Here is a 25,406-nt window from a genome sequence, read left to right as displayed (position 1 = left end):
CCACAATCTCACATCCTACATTTCAATGACAAATCCATCAAATGAGAGAAGTGTAGAATAGCTTGTGGATAAGCAAAGGGCATGTCAGATAGCAACTGTCTCATTTGTAGACCTGCCAGAGCTTGCTGTCTGATTTAATCTGCAGTCAGGACTTCAACACACCGCTGTGTTCCCACAGCAACATTTCTGTCGCAAGCCTGCTGAAGACTTCCAGACTTCAGCACAAACTCAAAAGAATAAAGTCTCATTTTCCACTTGGGGGCCCTGCAGCCTCTGGGATGCAACATTGAGTGAAGTAACTTTCGACCCTGATTCCATCCTTCCATGCTTTATACCCATCCCACACAGATCCTGTTATGACACGAGTTGCTTTTAGCACAGTCACCCATTCTTACCCACACATAAGCCTATCGTTATATTACATGTGTTGCTTCCAGTACAACTCACCCATTCTCTCCTACTCTGTGCTCTTATTATCCATTCTTCAGCTTGCTTCTGTGCTGGCCTGCTATCCAAAATCTCCTTGTTTACCTACTCCCTTCATACCACTCTCTACCTGAGCTCCATCTCTACCTATCTGCTCACTTCTCCCATTTCTACCAATCCCAACACCTCCGCCCCCCCCATGTTGTCTTCAGCATAAATACCACTCTTTCCTAGCTGCTAACAGTTCTGATGAAGAGTCGCTGGACCTTCAAACCTTAACTCTGCTGTCTTCCCACAGATGCTGCCAGAGCTGATAATTTTTTTTGTTTCAGATCTCCAACATCTTTGTTTTATTACAGGACTGATAGTTGTTTAAATCAAACTTTCAGCATGTTATAAAATATTTCTGGGGCACATAGGACTTGAACCTACATTTGCTGACCCAGATGTAGAGATAATTACACTGAATCACAAGACCCTCCTAACACTGATCGTTAACATTATACTCAATACAAGCAAAGTTATAACCTTCTTTTCATTTTTCACTCACTTAACAGGGCAGCATGGTGGCTCAGTGGTTAGCACTGCTGCCTCACAGCGCCAGGGACCTGGGTTCATTTCCCGCCTTGGGCAACTGTCTTATGGAGTTTGCACATCCTCCCGGTGTCTGTGTGGGTTTCCTCTGGTTTTCTCCCACAGGTTAGGTGAATTGGCAGTGCTAAATTGCCTCTATTGTTATGTGCAGGGGTAAATGCAGGGGAATGGGTCTGGGTGGGCTGCTCTTTGGAGGGTCGGCGTGGACTTGTTGGGCTGAAGGGCCTGTTTCTACCTGGTGGGGAATCTAATCTAATTTAACCAGCATATTGGACTTTACTTGAAACTAGGTTTGTTGACACTACTGTAGGATATGCCTTAATGGTGTAATCCAACAGCTGGAAACATGGTTTATGGAGTTGTGGTGGTTCCTGCCCTCCTATATGAAGCACAGACTGTCTACAGTTGAAAGGTGTGGTGCTGGAAAAGCACAGCCAGTCAGGCAGCATTTGAGGAGCAGGAGAATCAACATTTTGAGCATATGCTCTTCATCAGGAATACACAATAGCAGCACTGGTAAAATCCACATTGATTCTGTGTGGTTGGAGGGTCCCAAGGTGGAAGATGAGATGTTCTTCTTCCAGGGATACTGCCTGACCGACTGTGATTTTCCAGCACCACACTTTTCAACTCCATCTTCCGCATCTGCAGTCCTCACTTTCTTCTTTTGGACTGTCCACAGCAGACACCTCAAGGCACTGGAACAGTACCACCAACGCTGCCTGTGCAAGGTCCTGTGAATCCGCTGGGAAGAAATTGCAGCAGGACCTTGATCAGCTGGGGAAATGGGCCAATAAATGGCAAATGGAGTTTAATATAGGTAAGAGTGGAGAGTCAAATCAAGGTGGGCCTTTCATGGTGAATGATAGGGCCTTAAGGAGTGTATTGGAACAGAGAGAGACCTTGGAGTTCAGGTACACAGTTCTCTGAAAATGGAGCCTCAGGTAGATAGGGCAGTGAAGAATGCTTTTGGCCTTCATCAGTCAGGACACGGAGTATGGAAATTGGGAAGTAATGTTGCAGTTGTACAGGACGTTGGTGAGGCTGCACTTGGAGCATTGTGTTCAGTCTTGGTCACCTTGCTGTAGGAAGGATGTTATTAAGCTGGAAAGTGTGCAGAAGAAATTTACATGGATGTTGCCTGGACACAATGGTCTGAATTATAGGGATAGGTTGGACAAGCCAGGATTTCTTTTCTTAGGAGACTAAGGAGGGGGATCTTATTGAAGTGTATAAGATCATGAGAGGCATGGAGATGGTGAATGCACGCAGTCTTTTTTCCAGGGTTGGGGAATCGAGGACTACAGGGCATCAGTTTAAGGTTAGATGGGAAAAAATAAAAGGGAACCTGAGGGGCAACTTTGTTACAGACAGGGTGGTACGCATATGGAATGAACTGCTAGCAGAAGGGGTTGAGGCGGGTACATTGGATAGGAAAGGTATAAACGGATATGGGCCAAATGCAGGGAAATGGGGTGAACGTTTTGGTTGGCATGGACCAGTTTGGACTGAAGATCCTGTCTCCGTTCTGTAGGGCTTTGTAGACACTCCAACACTAGCATCCTTGACTAGGCCAACATCCCCAGTTTCAAGGTACTTGACCATCTTTGATCAGGTATAATGGGCTGGGTATGTCATCTGCGTGACTGACAGGAGACTCCCAAGCAGGTGTTCTACTCCCAGCTTCAAAACAGCACGTAAGCCCCAGGTGGACAGAGGAAGTGCTTCGGTGATATCCTCAAGACCTCACTGATGAAGTGTGACATTTCCACAGACACCTGGGAATGACTGGCCCAAGATGGTCCAAAGTGGCAGAGTTGTATTTCGGAAAGCTTCAAGCTTTCTTGCTGTCAGATATAAATGAAGCACACTGTCACACCAACATCCCATTCACCTTTGCTTGTGACCACCACCTGATCACATGTCAACGTTGGCTGTTTCCCTCTGGATATATGGTTTTCCCATTCCGATTTTTGACGCAACCTAAGCATGGTGCCAGTAACTGAGGTACAGCCTGCCACATGAGCATACCTGATGTTGCATCTTTACGAGTATTGTACTCCTCCAAGCACAGCTCTCGCCCTGGGTATTCATGTGGTTGACAAGATCCTAGAGGAAAGAGAGAAATGCAGAAGAGTCAACAAATTGCAGAAAGGCTTCAAATTATCAGTCAACAATTCACAATATTTTATTTGAAGACTGCTTCTAAATCATAAGCTCCTATTATGGAGAACCTGCAAGATAGTCTCTTCCAGCTTCAAATTTTCAGCCATGGCTCAGTTTCTAATAAATAATAGAGCTGAACACTCTCAATGTCAACACTGAGGGTTCACTGCGCTATTTGAAGTGGATCAGTACTGAGGGAGTGCTGCATTGTCGGAGGGTCGGTACTGTGCGAGTGCTGCACTGTCAGAGGGTGAGTACTGAGGGAGTGTTGCATTATGGGAGGGTCAATGCTGAGGGAGTGCTGCACTATCGGATGGTCAGTACTGAGGGAGTGCTGCATTGTTGGAGGGTCGGTATTGTGCGAGTGCTGCACTGTCGGAGGGTCAGTGCTAAGGGAATGCTACACTGTTGGAGGGTCAGTAGCGGGGGAGCACTGCACTATCAGAGTCAGTAGAGAGGGAGTACACCACAGTTGCATTGAGTGTTAAGTGAGTGCTGCATTTTCAGAGCACTATTGAAGGAATGCTGACTGTTGGAGGGTCAGTACTGAGAGAGATCCTCCTGTCACTGTCAGTTCAATTTTACAACCTGACCTCACTCTATCCTCAGTTGAAAAGTTGGTACTGGAGAAACACAGCAGATCAGCATCTGCGGAGAAGGAGACTCACGTTTCAGCAGAAGCCCTTCATTAGGAAGCCACTCTGCACTCTATCCTTAAACTGCTTCACTACTCCAATGTAGTTCAACACAAGCTTGAACAACAGCATCACATCTACTGACTGGACACTTCACTGCCATCTGGAGTCAATAAGTTATAGTGTCATAGAGTTGTTCAGCATGAAAACAGCCCCTTCAGCCCAACTCATCCATGCCATAGAGACCAGTATTCTAAAAGTGACCTGACCAATGAACTGTACAGCACAAGATGACCTCCCAACTCCTATACTTAATGCAGTTACCAATGAAGGAAAGCATGTCAAATGCCTAATTCACCATCCTATCTACCCATGACTACACTTCCACGGATTTATACACTTGCACTCCTAGGTCTCTGTTTGACAACACACCCCAGGGCCCTACCATTAACTGTATAAGTCCTGGTCTGATTTGCCTTACCAAAATACAACACCTCACATTTTCTAGATTAAACTCCATCCTCAACTCTTCCACCCATTGGCCCATTTGATCAAGGTCCCATTGTACTCTGAATTTACCATTTGTCATTGTCTACGACACCATTAATTCTTGTGTTATCTGCAAACTTGCTAACCACACATCCTATATTCACATCCAAATCATTTATATAAATGACATAAAGCAGTGGGCCTAGCACCGAACCTTGCGGCACACCACTGATCACAGGCCTCCAGTCCGAAAAACAACTCTCTACCACCACGCTCCTACCTTCAAGCCAATTTTGTATCCAATTGGCTAGTTCCACTTGGATTCCATGTGATCTAATCTTATAACCATTCCACCATGCAGAACCTTGCTGAAGTTCATGTTGACAACATCTACCAGTCTGCCTTTATTGATCCTCTTCATTACTTTTTCAAAAATCTCAATCAAGTTAGTGAGACACGACTTCCCATACACAGTCATATTGACTGACTTGAATCAGTCCTTGCCTTTCCAAAAGCAAGTAAATCCAGTCCCTCAGAATCCCTCCAACAACTTGCCCATCACTAATGTCAGCTAGGCAGAAGTGGGTACTGAAGATGCTGAAGATTAGCACTCCCATTTGCTTGCCCTGTGGTCCCTTTTATCATTTTATCACCTCACATTATCACAGATCTTGCTTTTAGTTCATTCCTTCCTCTGCTCCTTTTCCTACTCAAAATCTTGAACCATTCCAATTCTGCTGAAAGGTCATGGTCTTGAAATGTAAGTTCTGTTTGTTTCTAAACAAATATTATCACATCGTTGTCACTTGGGAATCAAGGAATATAGGAAGTGGGCAAGAAAGTAATTTTGAGGCCATGGATGGTACAGAATGAGGAACAGGCTCAGCAGGCAGAAGCATCTATTCTTACAACTGTTTGTTATTACGTTAGATCTGCTGAATATTTCCAACATTCTCTGTTTTTAATATATTAAAGATCCTGATGTCTCCTTTTGTGTCTTGGTGCCAAACTTTGCTTGATAATCTCACCTGAGAGACATCTTGGGACACTTACAGGATCACGGTGTTACAAAAAGATACAAGTTGTTGTTGGTAAGAGTTCAGAACAAGATGCTGTCTGAACAAGGACAATTATTTGCATATTTATTACTTTTGGACTCCATTTTTGCTTTTAGTATGTGCTGAGAGAACAGTCATTTTCAGAGAATTTACATCCATTTTTTTCAAACATTCATTGTTTCCTATGAAAAACTGTTCAGCTACATTATGAAATAGAACCACATTTGTTTATTTGAATTGCAAATCATATTACTGCTTTTTCACTGCATCTCTATATCTACCAAGTTTTCCTGGGAAGTGCTGATGTTTGTAGAAAGGGAAATACATCCAGGTTAATGAATACATGGCAACAAAGACACTGAGTGAAATTCATTCCTGTGAATGTGCGTGTGACAAGAGGACTATTAATATATGAGCTATTCGTGTACACATGCTTGTGACAATCTTCTATTAAACCATATAAAAAAGACAATGAATATTTGATGAAGCCCATATTCAAGATAATAAGTCCTTTTTACAACTATTTGTGAACCTCAAAGTCAGGATTCCACAAAAATATATACAGGAACAGGAGAAGTTCATTCAGGTATTCAAGTCTTTTTTTTTAAATCATTTAGTTGGATTATGATTGATTTACATCCAACTCTACACACTCACTTTAATTCAATAACCCTTTAAACCCCAACACAACAAAACTCTACCAAACTTGTACTGCATGACAGCAGCTTGTTCTTCTCTTGCAAGAACTCAATGATTAAACAATTGAAATTAAGGAGTGGGAGGGAAGGATAGCAGACCTGATCTTTCATCTGTTTAAGTCAATGAATAAAAAAATCAAATCAGGTCCACTATATGTATGTGCTTCTCTGTGCATCATGTTTCCCATCAGGTGTTTCTTTCCAGTGAAGCACAGAGGAAAATATGCTGCAATTTGTGCTGTCTCAAAAGGAACCATTTCGTTTCCAAACTAGGAGGAAGAACGATGGGCCAGATGGCTACGATATCAGAGAATCCTTTTTCTGACCATAGTGTCAGCTCTCAGTGACATAGACATAATGACGGACGCTGCACTCTACACCTGAATATCTCCATCAGCATTGGCTCTGGAGCTAGGAAGATTCAGCTGGACGAATTCCCCATTCTGCCTTCCACAGATGTTTTAACCTCCTACATTCCATCTGTAATGTTACCCAAAAATTCTGTCTTTCAATTAAATTGTTTTTCTAGTCTGGAAAAGCCTATAGATTGTTATTGATCCAGGTATTGAGAGAACAAAATAAAAAAACGGGCAGGTTAGAATCGGAATTATTATTTGCTCTGATGCAGTTCCTCACTTTCTTATTTCATCACAAATACAAAATGATCAGAGCCATATGACAAGAGTAGGTATGCATGATCTGTACAAAATTTTGACCCAGTCAATAATCTGGGGTTAATTATAAGTGAAGCATGCGAGGGAGAGAGAATAATAGAAAATAAGGAGAGACACAGATTTGCATTTATATAGCACCTTTCATAATATTTCAAAGGTAATAATTGGAAACCATTAACTTTTTACAAATCCTTCTATCATCCCATCATTTCACAGATCCAGTCAACAGACCCTCCTTGTAATACAATCACTGAATCTTTAACTCCAAACCTGAAGCTCATAAGCTTTCTTGTGAATAGCATCTCACATTCCCACTGGCCCCACTTTGACCCATCACTGTCAGATATCAGTTTGTCAATTCCATGTACAAGCTCCTGGCTCATCAGGAAATCATTAACTCAAAGTGAGAAACCACTGCCTCTTCATATGGACGTGCTGGTTACAAAGGTCCAACAACGTCTCTTCTTCCTCAGGCAGCTGAGGAAATTTGGCATGATGGCACATATCCTTGCCAACTTTTATAGGTGCGCCATTGAGATCATTCAGTTTGGATGTATCACTACCTGGTATGGCAATTGTACCATTCAAGATCAGAGATGGTTACAGAGAGTAGAGAACTCGGTCTGGACAATCACGAAGGCCAATCTCCCATCTATAGAATCCATCTACCAGCACCGCAGTCAAGGAAATGCTGCCAGCGTTCTTAAAGATCCATCCCACCCTGACAATGTTTTTCAACAACCTCTACCATTGGGGAGAAGGTACAGAAGCCTGAACACATGCACCAGCCCTTTTCACAACAGTTTCTACCCTACTGTTGTTAGAATACTGAACGGACTCAAACTCTCAACATTCGCCTGTATCTGTGTTTTTGTTTTTGCTGCTGTTTACCTATCATTTACTATCTATGCTACTTAACTATGTGATCCGCCTGTATTGCTCGCAAGACAAAGCTTTTCACTGTGCCTTGGTACATGACAATAAATTCAGTTTAATTCAATTCAATCCAATCCGAATCAGGGTAGCATGCACAGCATTCACAAAAAACACAGCCCCCTTTTGCAAAGTTAATTAAAGACATTGTTTTAAATCATGATTCAATTTAACTCATACTTTCCAGATACATCAATTGGCCCAAAATATTGGATTTATGTCGTTCTCCAGATTGTAAGCCTCCTAATATTCAATGGATGACAAGTTAGTTATTGAATGATGTACATTAAAAAGGAATGATAAAACATATAAGATTATGAAATGAGGGAACTGGCAGGGATGTGGAATTGCAGTGTTATAATTGTGGTGAGTTGAAGGAAAATAAGAACACTGGAATGGGGAGACGCAATTCAGGTGCTTCAGCCTTTCTGTCATTCAATAAGATTGTGGCTGATCTGCCAGCTACCTACCTCCTTATTTTCACATCTCTTTAGTAAAGATTTAGCAATCTCAGAGTTTAAACTGACATTCCATCATCGACTACTTTTTGTTGGATTAATCTTTGGACTCCTACTGCCTTCTGTGTGAAGTAGTCTTCCCCAACTTCTATCCTGAATGACCTGGCTCTGGTTTTAATCTGATGTCCCTTTGAACTGGACTCCATGCCAGCACCCTACCCTCCTTTCAAAATGATCAAGTTAGTCTTCTGTAAATTCAATGGAAGTAAATACATCTGTTATGACTGTACCTGTGAGAAGGAAAACCAGCAAGGTTATTAAATATGTAATTAATCAGTTAGCTGTTTTTAACTCCCAAACAATACTAAGAACTGTGGATGCTGAAGGTCTGAAACAAATGTTGGAGAAATTCAGCAGGTCCTACAGCATCTGCAGACAGAAAAACAGGGTTAATGTTTCTAGTCCAGCAGCCTGACGAAGGTCAGACCTGCTGAGCTTTGTTTTGTCTTGGAGTTGTTGCACTGAACCTTCAGAAGTTGTAATTATGTTGTAACTATGAGTAGACAGCCAAATATTTACAGACACAGCCAAAATGAGTTTTTCAAGAATTTAAAAAAAGTGAATGATGGAAAATGTGAAATAAAAACAGAAAATGCTGGAAATACTTAGCAGACTGGCATTCCCTGTGGGAATAAACTTTTGTTAAACCAAATAATGTTTTTGGTTCACAAAGGATACTTCCACCCCAGGTTTACTGTTGCCCTCCTCCTCACCCCAATGCCACGTTCCATCCATCCTCCAATTTTCTTCTTCCATTTGCTGCCAAAGGGGTGACTAACAGAGGGCAGAGAGTCCCAAGACATCCACAAGCTCATCCATACGTCCAGTCCTCATGTATGTGATAATATAATTGTGACCCATTGTTTGATTTTCAAAAGCAAACATTGATGACACAATACTCTATCCATATGTGGCATTTCTTTATCAGAATTGCAATTTAAATTCAGCAACAGTAACCTTGGCTATTTTTCTCTTCTATCCTAGGAATTCGAAGACATATTACTCAATGCAACTGCTGACGTGCAGCAATCAGAGAAAGATATGCATTTCCCTGTGGCCTGTCATAATTCCAGATCATCCCAAAACTTCTTGACAGCTGCTGAAGTACTTTTAAAGTAGAGTCATAATGTAGGGAACCATGCATCCCTTCTGCAGCACTGACCATCCGACAGTGGGGCGCTCCCTCACTGCTGACCCTCTCACAGTGGGGCGCTCCCTCAGTACTGACCCTCCGACAGTGCGGCGCTCCCTCAGCGCTGACCACCCGACAGTGCAGCTCTCCCTCACTGCTAACCCTCTCACAGTATGGCACTCCCTCACTGCTGACCCTCTCACAGTGGGGTGCTCCCTCACTGCTGACCCTCTCGCAGTGCGGTGCTCCCTCACTGCTGACCGTCTCACAGTGGGGCTCCCTCAGTACTGATCCTTCCACAGTGCGGCGCTCCCTCAGCGCTGATCCCCCAACAGTGCAGCTCTCCCTCACTGCTGACCCTCTCACAGTAGGGCGCTCCCTCACTGCTAACCCTCTCACAGTAGGGTGCTCCCTCACTGCTGACCCTCTCATAGTGGGGCGCTCCCTCACTGCTGACCCTCTCACAGTGGGGCTCCCTCAGTACTGACCCTCCGACAGTGCAGCTCTCCCTCACTGCTGACCCTCTCACAGTGGGGTTCCCTCAGTACTGACCCTCCGACAGTGCGGCGCTCCCTCAGCGCTGACCCCCGACAGTGCAGCTCTCCCTCACTGCTGACCCTCTCACAGTAGGGCGCTCCCTCACTGCTGACCCTCTCACAGTGGGGCGCTCCCTCACTGCTGACCCTCTCACAGTGGTGTTCCCTCAGCGCTGACCCCCCCAACAGTGCAGCCCCAAACAGTGCAACCCTCCCTCAGTACTGACCCTCTCAAAGAGCGGCACTAACTTAGAAAAGACTCTCCAGTGCTCTGTTCTTTCTGGATTGACACACTGCTTCAGTTCTGCACTGGGAGGGGTGTGAACTTAAGATCAATCTTGGCAGTTAATCTCCTAACCTAGCCAATCCCACAAGAGCCGATTTTGATCACCCAGATATAAATTAGTAAAAAGTGAATGGGCAAGACCTTTTTCACCAATGTTTGGCAAGCTCCAAGACACACGTCAACCGCTTCTTATCTTCCTGGCTGGAATTTACGTGTTTAGAATCAACATCAGTACCTGTGCTGGAGCACAGAGACTTGTTGGTAGATAAGCAAAGACCCTAAATGCTTATTCTGGATCTCATTCACCTGCAATTGGCTACCTCTGAGAAGAATCAGCTCTCGAATTTCATTTTTACCCAGTTAGCTGCTGGGTAGGCCTGAAAATCCCATGCAAACAGCAAATTGTAGCCAGCCCATAATGTTGGCTCAAATCAACACATAGATCAGACTGTCACCCACCAAAGGCAGATTTGCAAACACCATGCCACCAGTCCTCTGGCAATGTAATTTTCTTAAAGTAAATCTCCAACTGTTGATTCTGCAAGGTTCAATATGTGTCACCTGTGTGTAAGACACCTATTATTGAACTAACTGCTTTCAGCAGACAGGGAATAAACTTATCAAATCACAGACCTTACCCAACGAGTTCAATCTCTTCAGGAAATAAAGATAGATCCTCAAAGAAAACAAAGGACCACCAAAAATCTAGTTCCATTATCTCCCTCTGATCTAAATGTTTCCCCAAAACCTCCCACAAAGTCAGGGCTTTGAAAGATCTAACTCCACATTATGTCTTGGACCATAAAAATTCACAGCAAACTTGATTACTAAAAAGAAACCTCTTGAATGGCAAAATGTAATTGACTTAAGGCAGTACAAAATTATAAACAATGTTGATAATGTGTTTTTACTGGTAGGCAGGTCACTAACCGGAGGGACTCAGATTTAACTAACTCAAAAAAGAAATAGACGAAAGTTTCTTTTAACAGTGAGTTTCCACAGTATGGATTATAATGTCTGGAAGGGCAATGAAAGCAGATACTATAGTAACTCTCAGAAATTAAATTTGATAACAACTTGAAAAGAAAAAACACATTTTAGTAGGGGACTCTGTCAATGTGGATAGTTTTTACAAAGATCTATCACAAGCTCAATGGGCCAAATGGTCTTCTTCGATCTTGGACCACATGACATAGGACCACAGAATTAGGCCATTTGGCCCATTGAGTCTGCTCCACCGTTCAATCATGGATGAGATGTTTCTCAGCCTCATCCTCCTGTGTTCTCTCCATAACCCTTGATCCCCTTTCTATGTTATCTGTGTTAGAGTCACACATTAACTTAGCCTCCACAGCCTTCTGTGGTAATGAGTTCCACAGATCTGCCACTCACTGGCTGAAGAAATTCTTCTGCTAGGTCCATTAGGTATCATACTACAGATCAACGGTCACCTAACTACAAAGCTTAAATACAAAGGCAGGGAAATCTTTGAAACACATATATAATTCAAAACAAAACAATGCTCGATACTAAACAGAAAGGAATGTATGGTCTGAAATTAATTAACAAAATGGATGAAATTGAGGAGGCTCAAACAGTGAATTTCCAAAATTGCTAAACTGAGAACAGCGCATCACTACATACTCAAGGGAGATGCAAAATCTATTTGTCTATTTACATCTAGAAAAATCCCACACCCAATGCTGGAAATGTCAGAAGAAATATTGATGCAATGCTTCGGCAAGGGGTTCTTTACCAGTTAACAGACCTATGAATTCTGGTATGGTACTTATTCCAAAACCAAATGGATCTCTCAAAATTTGTGTTGACCTTACTAAATTGAAGAGAGAAAGTGAGGGCTGCAGATGCTGGAGATCAGAGCTGAAAATGTGTTGCTGGAAAAGCGCAGCAGGTCAGGCAGCATCCAAGGAACAGGAGAATAGACGTTTCGGGCATAAGCCCTTCTTCAGGGCATAAGCGTCGATTCTCCTGTTCCTTGGATGCTGCCTGACCTGCTGTGCTTTTCCAGCAAAACATTTTCAGCTTACTAAATTGAACAAAGTCACAGTAGTTGAAGTACATCCAATGGCTGCTAATGTGGATGATAGCTTGGTAAAACTCATTAAAAGTACATCTTGACAAAACCTAACACAGACAGTGGATTATAGAAGTTACCACTTAATGAAGAATAGAAACTTTGAATAAAAGTAATGTGGAACACATTGGAAGAAATGGGAAGTGTTTCTTATCATATGGACAATAAAAACAGAACATGATCAAAGAGTCAGAAATTCTCTAAACCTACAAATATAGGCTGGACACTCAATGAGAATAGCGAGTTCTCAAAACCCATAATATAACTTATATGGCTCATTATGTTGTCAATGGTATCTCATGTCAGACCCACAGAAAATGAAAGGCAGAAAAGACTTCCCACCACCTAGAAAAGTGATGGAATGACATGAAAATAGTCAACTTCATAGGCAAATTCTGACCATATCAAGTGGAGAACAATGATTCTTCAAGGCAATTCAGAAGACAAGACCAGGTGTTTGGATAGTCACCAAAAGAAATCTTGAGAAAAAAGCATTGTTATTTTCTTCTAAGAGCTTGGCTCAGTACGATCCTGAGCTTCCAACAGTTGTAATAGCAGATGCATTAGCAACAGGACTTGAAGCATTGTTGTTCCTGGTACAGAAAACTGGTATAACATGACCTATTGCACATCACAAACTCTGGCAGAAATATACAATCATAGAAAAAGCTCCTGGGAGGTACACAGGCTTGCAACATCATTGACTATGCTTTTGGATACATTTCAAGATTAAAACTGATCATGTGGGGACTCCGTGTTTTAGTAGTAATGCATTAGTGATCCAGGGACTTGAACTAATGTGCTGGGGACATGATCTAAATCCTACCAAGGCAGGTGATAAAATTTAAATTCATTTATTAACTCTAGAATTGAAAGCTGGTCTGAGAAATGGTGACCATAAAAACGTTTATATTCCAATACCTTTCTATTCTAAAGAAGATTCAAAATGTTAACTTAGTTTTTCTCTCTCCACACTTGCTGCCAGACATGCTGAGTTTCTCCAGGGGCTATGTTTATGTCAAGAAACAGATGTTTTGTTAACATCCTTCATGGAAGAAATCTGCAGTGAATGTCTGATCTGGCCAACATGTTGCTCCAATCCATAGTACTTTGGTTGACCCCTAACTACCTTATATGACTAGCAACTCCCCCTGTTCAAAGACATTTAGAGATGGGTAACAAATGCTGGCTTTGCAAGCAATGCCAATATCTAATGAAAGAATCATAAACCTCTTGTTACATTGTTAAATACAAAGGACATAGCAAAGATGTGAAGCTAATGTAACACGATACCATCACAGAGTCAGAGATGTACAGCATGGAAACAGACTCTTTGGGCTAACTCGTTCATACTGACCAGATATCCTAAATAAATCTAGTCCCCTTTGCCACTTTTGGCCGACATCCCTCTAATTATTCATATACCCATCCAAATGCCTGTTAAAAGTTGTAATTGTACGAGCCTCCACTACTTCCTCTAGCAACGGATTCAATACACATACCATCCTCTGCATGAAAAGGTTGCCCCCTTAGGTCCCTTTTATATCTTTCCCATGCCCTTAAACCTAAGCCCTCTAGTTCTGGACTCCCCCACCCCAGGGAAAAGACTTTGTCTATTTACCCTATCCATGCCCCTCATGGTTTAATAAACCTCCGTTATAAGTAACCCCTGACCCTCCGAAGTTCTAGGGAAAACAGCCCCAGCCTATTCAGCCTCTCCCTACAGCTCAAACCCTTCAAGCCTGGCCACAACCTTTTAGATCGTTTCTGAACACTTTCAAGTTTCACAATATCCTTCCGATAGCAGGCAGACCAGAATTGCACACAATATTCCAAAAATGGCCTAATCAGTGTCCTGTACAGCCGCAACATGGCCTCCCAACTCCAATACTCAATGCTCTGCCCATTAAAGGAAAGCATACCAAGGAAAGCATGCTTTCCTTTATTGGTCAGAGTATTGAGTACAGGAGTTGGGAGGTCATGCTGCGGCTGTATAGGACATTGGTTAGGCCACTGTTGGAATATTGCTTGCAATTCTGGTCTCCTTCCTATCGGAAAGATGTTGTGAAACTTGAAAGGGTTCAGAAAAGATTTACAAGGATGTTGTCAGGGTTGGAGGATTTGAGCTATAGGAAGAGGTTGAACAGGCTGGGGCTGTTTTCCCTGGAGCACGGAGGTTGAGGGCTGACCTTATAGAGGTTTACAAAATCATGAGGGGCATGGATAGGATAAGTAGACAAAGTCTTTTCCCTGGGGTCGGGAGTCCAGAACTGGAGGGCATAGGTTTAAGGCGAGAGGGGAAAGATATAAAAGAGACCTAAGGGGCAACTTTTTCACGCAGAGGGTGGTACGTGTATGGAATGAGCTGCCAGAGGAAGTGGTGGAGGCTGGTACAATTGCAACATTAAAAAGGCATTTGGATGGGTATATGAATAGGAAGGGTTTGGAGGGATATGGGCCGGGTGCTGGCAGGTGGGACTAGATTGGGTTGGGATATCTGATGGGTTGGACCGAAGGGTCTGTTTCCATGCTGTACATCTCTATGACTCTAAGTAACAAAGTGGATTGATGAGGGCAGAGCGGTGGACGTGATCTATATGGACTTCAGCAAGGCGTTTGACAAGGTTCCTCATGGGAAGACTGGTTAGCAAGGTTAGATCACATGGAATACAGATAGAACCAGCCATTTAGACATGGAACTGGCTCGATGACAGAAGACAGAGGGTGGTGGTGGTGGAGGGTTGCTTTTCAGACTGGAGGCCTGTGACAAGTGGCGTGCCACAAGGATTGATGCTGGGTGCATTACTTTTCATCATTTACTTAATCATTTGAATGTGAACATAGGAAGTACAGTTCGTAAGTTTGCAGAGGACACCAAAATTGGAAGCGTAGTGGACAGTGAAGGTTACCTAGAGTACAATGGGATCTTGCTCAGGTGGGCCAATGGGCAGTTGGAATTTAATTTAGATAAATGGGAGGTGCTGCATTTTGGAAAAGCAAATCAGAGCAAGACTTATACCCTTAACGGTAATATCCTGGGGAGTCTTGCTGAACAAAGAGATCTTGGAGTGCAGATTCATATTTCCTTGAAAGTAGAGTTGCAGGTAGATATGATAGTGAAAAAGGCATTTGGTATGTTTTCCTTTATTGGTCAGAGTATTGAGTACAGGAGTTGGGAGGTCATGTTGTGGCTGTACAGGATGTTGGCTCGGCCATTTTTGGAATATTGTGTGTAGTTCTGGTCTCCCTCCTATAGGAAGGATGTTGTGAAACTTGAAAAGGTTCAGAAAAGATTTACAAGAATATTGCCAGGGCTGAGGGTTTGAGTTATGGGGAGAGGCTGAATGGACTGGGGCGGTTTCCCTAGAGCATCGGAGGCTGAGGGGTGACATTATAGAGGTTTATAAAATCTTGAAGGGCATGGATAGGATAAATAGACAAGATCTTCTCCCTGGGGTGGAGAGAGGGCATAGGTTTAGGGTGAGAGGAGAACAATATAAAAGGGACATAAAAGGGCAACTTTTTCACAGAGGGTGGTGCGTGTCTGGAATGAGTTGCCAGAGGAAGTGGTAGAGGCTGGTACAATTTAAAAGACATCTGGATGGGTGTATGAATAGGAAGCGTTTAGAGGGATATGGGTCTAGATTAGAGAGTGGTGCTGGAAAAGCACAGCAGGTCAGGCAGCATCCAAGGAGCAGGAAAATCGACGTTTCAGGCAAAAGCCCTTCATCAGGAATAGAGGCAGGGTGCCTGAAGAGTGGAGAGAGTCATAGTCAGTGACTCTGGACAGAGACGGAGATGGAGAGAGAAAAACAAGAGAAAGAGAATGACAACAAGAGAGAAGGCATGTGAAAGATCTCAAAGCCTTAGAATAAACATTTGGAAGAGAAAGGTTCTCTAGCAGCACTAAACTGTCTTCTATCATGCTCCAGAATGAGGCTCTGAAGAGTGAGCATCAATTTCCGTAGGCTCCAGCAACTGCTGAAAGTGAGGGCAGAGCCAGTGATGAAATGGAACACTGTCTCCAGAGAAGCTTCTGACCATCTGAGGAACCAAGAGTTAGTGAACAAAACCTTACAGCTGATACCAACCTCAGGAGAAAGCGAGGATTGCAGATGCTGGAGATCAGAGTCGAGAGTGTGGAGCTGGAAAAGCTCAGCAGGTCAGGCAGCATCCGAGGAGCAGGAGTATCGATGTTTCAGGCGTAAGCCTGTCATCAGGAAGTTCCTGATTCTCCTGCTTCTCGGATGCTGCCTGACCTGCTGTGCTTTTCCAGCACCACACTCTCGACTTTGATACCAAGCTCAAGCAAGCGTGAAACCTGAGAGCAGATTTAGGCCATTCAGCCCATCAAGTCTGCTCCACCATTCTATCATGGCTGGTAAGTTTCTCAATCCCATTCTCCTGCTTTCTCCCTGTAATCATTGATTGCCCGACTAATCCAACGGGTCATGGTAGAAGGCTGTTTGAGTGACTGGAAGCTGCTGTCCAGCATCTCTCCACCTTACCCCACCCCCCTCCCCATTTATCTCTCCACTCTGCAGGCACCCTGCCTCTATTCCTGATGAAGAGCTTTGACCCAAAACATCGATTTTCCTGCTCCTCGGATGCTGACTGACCTGCTGTGCTTCTCCAGCCCCACTCTAATCTAGACTCTGGTTTCCAGCATCTGCAGTCCTTTTTTTTTAACCTATTTAGAGGGATATGGGCCAAATGCTGGCAAATGGGACTAGGTTAGGTTAGGATATCTGGTCAGCATGATGAGTTGGACTAAAAGGTCTGTTTCTGTACTGTATATTTCTATGACTCTCTAAAAAGGAAAAGTAAGCTCAGCAGTCCTTCCTTACATGCTTCTTGTTCCCCAATTGAAGGCCAGACAAAGTAAGAACCTCTCCAAGCCAGTCACTGTTCAAATCAGTCCCAGGAGGGTCAACAACAAAGCCTGCAGTTATAATCAGTCATGTAATAATGAGGAAGCTTTGTTAAAGAAAATCCCCAATGTCCACAGTGAACATTCAAATCCTGCTTTTATAGAAATCTCTCCAAAAAACATAAAATAAATTAATTTTTCCACAATCCTTCAAAACATAAGTCCTCGAAGAATTTCAAATATGGAACATATTTGTAACAGTTTTCATGGCCTAAGAATGGGATCAAAATCATTTTTAAAAATGCTGGTTTCTTTAAAATAAAGGAAGCTCGCTGTCATGGCCAGTCCCTATTATGCAACTGATTCCCACAGTCAAGAATAATTCCAGTTCCCACTCTTAGTCTTTATAAATTTCCAGGTGTACGTCACAGGACTTATGCTATTATTGAACTTAACGTCCCTGGGTAAATAGAGACAAATAATCTGTCAATTTTCTCACACTTACACATTTGGTAATTAAACATGTGATGATGGTGGTTTACAGAAGTAACAAAGTATTCTTTTCCTTTCATGGAGTGTGATATCAGCAACCAGGCCAATATTTGTTGCCCACCCTCTCTTACCTTGAACGGAGTAGCTTGCTAGCCCATGTCAGAGGGCAGTTAACACAAAACTATATTCCTGTGGGCTTTGAGCCACAAATAATGCTAGGTACAGACTCAGATTTCACTCCTTAAAGAACGTTAGCAATGGATATTACAATAATTGATGATAGCTTCAGTATCACTGTTACTAAGATGAGCTTCATGTTCCAGATGCATTAGTTGAATTCAAATTCCACCAGTTGCTGTACATTAGCCTAGTCTTCTGGATTGCTAGTCCACTTGAATTACACAATGTCATTACCTTCCCATATGTTCCCCATGTGTGTCCAAATTAAAAGTTCAAAGAATAAGTTTTTAAAAATTTCCAAATGATTAAACATTTGTTGTGTGTCATTTAAACAGAGAGAGTGACAAATAGAAAGTACAGGGACATTGGAGGGAAAAAACTAATTTCTTACAATATTGCATTTTTGAATGAAGATAGAATATAGAACTATCCAGCATAGGAATGGGCCCTTCGGCCCAACAAGCTGTGCCAAACATGACACCAAATTAAACAAATACCTTCTGCCTGCTCTTGTTCCATATGCCCCCATTCTTTGCATATTCATGTGCTTATCTAAAAGACCCTGAAACACCCTTTAAAATGTAGTAGATAGGAAGGGTAGATTTTATGTATTAGGTGCACTTGGCCCTGGGCCATGTCTTGCTGCAAGAATATTAGAATAATAGAATCCCTACACAGTGTGGATAGAGGCCATTCAACCCATCGAGTCTGCACCAACCCTCCAAAGAGCATCCCACTTTATCCCTGTAACCCCATATTTACCATGGCTAACCCTGAACACTATGGGCAATTTAGCATGGCCAATCAACCTAACCTGCACATCTTTGAGCTGTGGGAGGAAACCAGAGCAACCGGAGGAACCCCATGTAGACACGGGGAGAATGTGCAAACTCCATTCAGACAGTCACCCGAGGCTCGAATTGAACCCAAGTTTCTGATGCTGTAAGGAGCAGTGTTAACCACTGAGCCACCATGCTTCCCTAGAATCGGTCATCACGATAAGTTAGCACGATAAACTCTCATTCCCCGATCTGGAATCGAATCCATGCAGCCTCAGTGAAAGTGCCAAAGCCTGACCACTAGGCAACACAATAGCAAAACCTCAGCAGAGTCAATTAGCCAACAAGTTAGCACCTTAACTCTTCTAAACTCCAGTACACTGTATTCTCATAGAAAATAAAGAAAATCTCCATAGTCAGATTGTTTGATCCTTAAATACTTGTAACATTTATGCCATGAACATAACTGACAAACGACCCATGTTTTGCAGGGTTTAGAAGGATTGGAATCTGTTGATCGTAGAAAATTTGTATCAAAAATCACAAACTCAAGATATGGTTCTAACAGTTGATATGCCTTTAGTTTTTTTTAAATCAAATCCTGATTGACTTAGATTTTGATTCAAAAACCTGGCATCAAGATCAAACACTGGATCCTTAAACAAAGTTAAATTACTGTCTTCATATGATCCCATTCTTGAAAAAAGCTTGAAGGAGTGTAATTTAGACTACAAGGAATTGGACATAAGAAATAGGAAGAGCAGCAGGCCATTTCGCCCTCAAGCCTACCCACCATTCAATAAGATCATGGCTTATCTGCCCCAGGTCTACAAACAGAAGAAAACCAATAAATATAAATGTGCACTGCAGGTATTTGGAATCACTAATGAGTTTGTGAACAGTACTAAACCAGAATCATTTATGGAGTGGGGTGTCTGATAGCAGCTGATGATGTTGGAGGGGGATACAACATTTTATTTGGAACTTCCGACTTTGTGCTGCAGGAATCCATGTATTTAGTGCAAGAGAGGAGAGTGAACACAGGCATGAAAAAAAGTAAAAAGGACCAGAAGGCCAGCACTTGTGACCAGGAAGCTGCTGATGGCCAGGAAGAGGAATCCAAACAAACAGTCATGCAGGTGTCAGATAACAGGCAGCACACCTGAGCCAGAAAAGTCTCATGGAGCAAGTAAGAGTGAGCAAGACAGCAGGAGTTGAAACAGAGTTCCAGACTGGCGGTTCAGCGTTGAAGAGACAAAGCCACAATTATTGTGCAGACTATAACAGATAGTAGTTTGAAAACTGGGAAGTCATGCTGGAATGAGTTGCAAATACTGTACATTTTTTCCAAGATACTCCACCTGAGTTCAGAGGACATGTGGAGAGAAAGATCTCCTTTGTGTCTGGAAGACAAGGTAATTAGTGTTATGAGATCATGGAATATTATCAGTAGGTAATCCTCCAATTGAACTTGTTACCTGGCTAAATAGAAATCAAGTGATAAGCTGTACAACAATACCCTTACAGATTGGTAACACCGGGGAAGAATCCATTGTAAGTAATTCAATCCTCGAAGGTGTGTTTTCCCATTAATGTTTAGGAAGATTTGTTGTCAGAGGAGTGATTCCTCTTCTATAACCTTTGTACCATAGATGTGTTTAAATTGGCTGTTAAGTATATATTTTCCACACATTGACTAAATGGATAGAAGTTGTTCAACATCAGCATCAGTGATGGCACATAACTGGACTTTTCTCTATCATATGGTCCTTGTATAGAGCCCTCACTACTAAATGTATTTCATTCATGTTTAATTTTGTGGAGGTGGAAGGTATTAATTATGGTTTTAGCATAAACCAACTGATAGCAACTCTACTCTCCAAACATGTGAAATGAAATCTTAGCATGAACTGATCAATCCAGGGCATTTGCCAATCTGCTGCCTGTCGATCAGCTAAACTTTTATGCAGTAGTTGATTGATTAGTGCATTGTTAAAAGAACTTTCAACTGCTGCATTCAAGGCTCTGATGTTTATATTTTCACAAACGTCTCTGAACCCGACATTGGCACTCACCCATTCACAGAGTAACAGAATTGTTACCATGCAGAAAGGACACTCAGCCCATTGTGCATGCACTGGCTATTCAAAGGAGTATTACCTAGTGCCATTCTCTTGTTTTTTAACCTTTGCACATTATTTCTATCCAAATAAACACCCAAGCCACCTCCTGAATGTGTCAATTGAACCTGCTTACACCACCTTTCCAGGCAGTGCATTCCAGACCCTAACTACTCGCAGCATGAAAAGTTTTTTCTTACATCACCCTTACTTCGTTTGCACATCATCACTTTAAATCTGTGCCCTCTTGCTCCTTTTCATAAGCGGTAACAGCTTTTCCTTATCTATTCCATCCAGCTTGTTCACGATTTTGAAAACCTTTATCAAATCTCCTCTCCATTTTTTTCTCTCTAAGGGGAATGGTCTGAGAATCAGGGCCAGACTTTTCAGGAGACATGTTAGGAAGCATTTCCACATACGTTAGATGTTTGGAACTCTCTTCCACAATGGCAGCGGATGCTAGATCAATTGTTAAATTTAAATCTGAGATAGATAATTTTTTGCTAAATAAAAGATACTCAGGGATATCAACCAAAGGGAGGTACTTGGAGTTAGGCCATCGATCGGGTATATCTCAGTGAATGGTGGAACAGGCTCAATGAGCTGAATGGCCTACTCCTGCTCCTATATTCTCATTCCTGAAACAATCTTGTAAATTGCTTCTGCACTCTCTCCAATGCATTGATATCTTTCCTGTAATGTTGTGCCCACAGCTGTACACAAACTCCACCTGAGGTCTAATGATTGCCTTATACAAGTTCAACATCACCTCCTTGCTCTTGTACTCTATGGCTCTATTTATAAAGTCAAAGGCCCTATGCTTTATTTACTATTCTTTCCAACTGACCTGCTACCTTCAATGATCTGTGCTCATGTACACTCTGCTCCTGCACCCCCTTTAGAATTGTATGGTCTTTCAATGACTAAAATGCATCACCTCGCACTTCTCTACATTGAATCTTATGTGCTGCCTATCTTCCCACTCTATTAACATGTTAATGTCCTTTTGAAGTTCCACACTGTCCTCTTCAATATTTAGTGTCATCTGAAAACTGTCAAAAATCTCATGATACCAGGTTACAGTCCAACAAGTTTATTTAAAGACACAAGCTTTCAGAGCACTGCTCCTTTGTCAGGTGAAGTGGAGAGAAAACTGTGAAATTGTCCCCCAAACACACCAACAGATCACTAATGTGTATCAGGGAAAGCAAGGATCTCAATTTCCAGCCCGGAAAATATCCCTTCACCATCACTCTCCATAATCTGTTCAAATCTGTATGTTTAATAAGACAGTCACCGACAGCAACCGACAGCAATACCCATTAGCCATCCAAATTAATGTCAGTTTGAAGCTGCTGATTACAGCTTAAGTGCTCACTTCATTTCAGGATGAGCTTACTCAACCAGGCAATATTCAGCCCATTAGACTAACGGTAACCACTGTTAACTACATCTCATCAAACTGAAACAGAAATGTTAGCTGTGCAATGATTTGAAGAATGGATAAAACACTCATTATAGAAGTACACACACACACACATATTGCTCAAAACCTGCTGTTCTTGTTTATGGATAATGCTCTGGAAGCACAGAAATCAGAGGTTATCAGGGAGCAAAATATAAAATCAGGAGGCAAATCAATCCAAGAATGCAATAAGGTAAAGTGTGTTTAAATTGGTGAGACAAACATATCTATAGAAAAGGTTTGTATTATTTTGCATTTCCTCATTTTCCTGTAAATATCAGTTTTAATTTCCACATACTTATGGCGTCATACAGCACGGAAACAGATTCTTCATTCCAACCAATCCACGCTGAACATAACCCCAAACTAAACTGGTCCCACCTGCTTGCTCCTGGCCCATATCCCACCAAACCTTTCTCATTCATGTACTTATCCAAAAACCTTTTCAATGTTGCAATTGTATTCATATCCACTACCACCTCAGGAAGTTCATGCCACATGCGAATCATCTTCTGTATAAAAAAAATTGCCCCTCATGCCTTTTGCCTCTCGCCCTTTAAAATAATCCCCCTAGTCTCAAAATCCCCATTCCTAGGGGAAAGATAACTACCATTAACTCTATACCCCTCATTATTTTATATACTTCTATTAGGTGACCTCTCAACTTCCTATGCTCCAGTGAAAAAAGTCCCAGCCTTTCTTTATAACTCAAACCATCCATTCCTGGCAACTTTCTGGTAAATCTCTTCCGAAACCTCTCCAGCTTAACCAGAACTAGACACAGTATTCCAAAAGAGGCCTTAGCAATGTCCTGTACAACCTCAACATGGTTTTCCAACTCCTATACTTAAAAGACTGAGCAATGAAGGCAAGAATGTCAAACACCTTTTTAACCACCCCGTTTATATGTGAAGCAAACTTCAAAGAATTATATACCCGCACCCCAGGTCCTTCTGTAAAATAAGACTACCCACACCTTACTATTAATTGTATAAGCCCTATCCTTGTTTTTGTACCAAAATGCAATACCTCACATTTATCCAGACTGAACTCCATCTGCAACTTTTCAGCCCATTGACCCATTTGATCAAGACCTCTTTGTACTCTTAGAAAACTTTCTTCACTGTCTATGCCAGCAATTTTAGTGTCATCCACAAGCCTACTAGCCATGCCTTCTGTATTCTCACCCAAATCATTTGTATAAATGACAAACAAGAGGACCTAGAACCGATCCCTATGGAACACCGCTGGTGACAGGCCTCCACTCCAAAAAGCAACCATCACTTTGTTTCCTGCCGTTAAACCACATATGTACCCTCTTGACAAGCTCACCCTGAATCCCATGTGACCTAACTTTCCTAATTAGTTTATCATGTGGAACCTTGTCAAAGTTTCTATTAGAGTCCAAGTAAACAACATCTACTGCTCTGCCCTCAATCTTTTTCGGAACTATTTCAAAAAACGCAGTCAAGTTTGTGAGACATCATTCTTCCCATACAAAACCACGCTGACTATCCCTAATCAATTTTTGCCTCTCTAAATGTCCATAAATATTATCCTTTATAAATCACCTCCTACTATTTACCCAACCAAAGTCAGACTCACAGGTCAATAGTTCTCGGGTTTCTCCTTACAACCTTACTTAAACAAAGGAACAACATTAGCCTCTCTCCAGTCATCAGGCACCTCATCCTTAGTTATAGATAATGCAAATGTTTCTGCAGGGAGTCTCGCAAGTTCATCCCTTACTTTTCAAGTCTCAGGGATACATTAGATCAGGTCCCAGAGATTTATCCATCTTTATAGTCCTTAAGACCTCCCGAACTTCCTCTTCTGTAATGTGAACGGTTTTCAAAACATCAAAATTTATTTTTCTGCATTATCCGGACTCCATTTCTTTCTCCACAGTAAAAAGTGACGCGGAATATTCATTTAGTTTCTCTCCCATTTCCTGGGCTTCAACATAAAGACGACCTCCTTGATCTTTAAGGGGCCTTACCCCCTATTTAGTTATCCTCTTGCCCTTAAAGCATTTGTAGAATCTCTTTGTATTATCCTTAACCGTATCTGGTGTGGAGGTAGACACCCATTAATTGATGTTCCAAAGGCGTGCTTCAACATGACTGCAAAGAAGATGCCGAACAGGGTGGGGACAAGCACACAGCTCTGCTTCACACTGCTGCGAATGTTAAAGGCCTCTGAAGAAGAGCTGTCAAACTGAATGATGCCCTTCATGTCTGTGTGGTATGACTGAACTATCCTGAGATGCCTCGGGGGACAACCAATCCTGCTCACAAGGTTGAAGGCTTTCATGACATCAATGAAGGCAACGTAGAGTGGTTGTCTTTGCTCTCTGCATTTCTCTTGTAGCTGTAGAATGGAGAAGATCATGTCGATTATAGAGCGTTCTGACCTGAAACCACACTGAGACTCGGGATATATCCTTTCAGCTTTTTTCTGCATTCTGTTCAGAACTACGCGGGCGAAGACCTTCCCAACAATGTTCAGCAAAAAGATTCCCCTGTAGTTGTTATAGTTGCTTCTGTCCCCTTTGTTCTTATATCAGGTGACAATGTTGCAGACTTTCATGTCGCGCAGCACTGGTCCCTCTTTCCAGCACAGGCACAGTGGTTTGTACAGATGGTTTAGCAGGATGCCTTTTGCACACTTGATGGCCTCTGGTGGAATACTATTCTATCCTGGTACCTTCCCAGTAGGAAGGCTGTTGAATGCTTTACTCAGCTCTTCTGCAGTCGCAAAGCATCCAGTTCCTCCATGGCAGGCAACAGCTGAGGGCAAAAACTGAGGTTCGTGAAGTACTCATCAGGGACATGTTTTGCAGACGATTCGGCACTGGCAACACACTCAGCAGAGCAACTGCAACACCTCATGGACAGCTTCCCAAGAGTCTACCAGGACTTCAGCTTGACCATCAGCCTGAAGAAGACCAATGTGTTGGTTCAAGACATAAAGCAACCCCTGCCATCAACAACTACAAGCTAGAGGTAGTCCACCAGTTTACACACCTTGGCTCCACCAGCACGGGCAGACTCTCCCTAGACTCAGGTCAACACATGGATCGGATGAACAGCCTCAACATTTGTCAGGCTGACAAAGAGACTGGGAGAACAGAAAGCTGACAACGCACACCCAACTTGCAGTCTACAGGGTCTGTGTCCTCAACATATTGAATTACAGCAGCAAGGCCTGGAGACTTTACTCCAGACAAGAGCGTCAGATGTTAGATGTCGCATGTCAGA

The 25,406-nt window shown here is 42.4% G+C and overlaps 1 protein-coding gene across 4 annotated transcripts in view; it reads right to left on the bottom strand.

Annotated features, from left to right (window-relative positions):
- The window catches only part of LOC122539545 (B-cell scaffold protein with ankyrin repeats-like), a 273,798-nt gene that overhangs the window by 218,379 nt on the left and 30,013 nt on the right, over nucleotides 1-25,406 (bottom strand). For all 4 annotated transcript variants that reach the window (XM_043674514.1, XM_043674513.1, XM_043674515.1 and 1 more), the window contains one exon: nucleotides 3,052-3,129. In XM_043674514.1, coding sequence (XP_043530449.1) covers nucleotides 3,052-3,129 — 78 coding nt within the window. The remainder of the gene's footprint in view (nucleotides 1-3,051; nucleotides 3,130-25,406) is intronic.

The sequence above is a fragment of the Chiloscyllium plagiosum genome, chromosome 32 (genome assembly GCF_004010195.1).
Source record: "Chiloscyllium plagiosum isolate BGI_BamShark_2017 chromosome 32, ASM401019v2, whole genome shotgun sequence".
NCBI classification, from domain to species: Eukaryota; Metazoa; Chordata; class Chondrichthyes; order Orectolobiformes; family Hemiscylliidae; genus Chiloscyllium; species Chiloscyllium plagiosum.
Note: the sequence above shows the minus strand (reverse complement) of the source record. Positions and strands in the feature narration are given on the sequence as shown.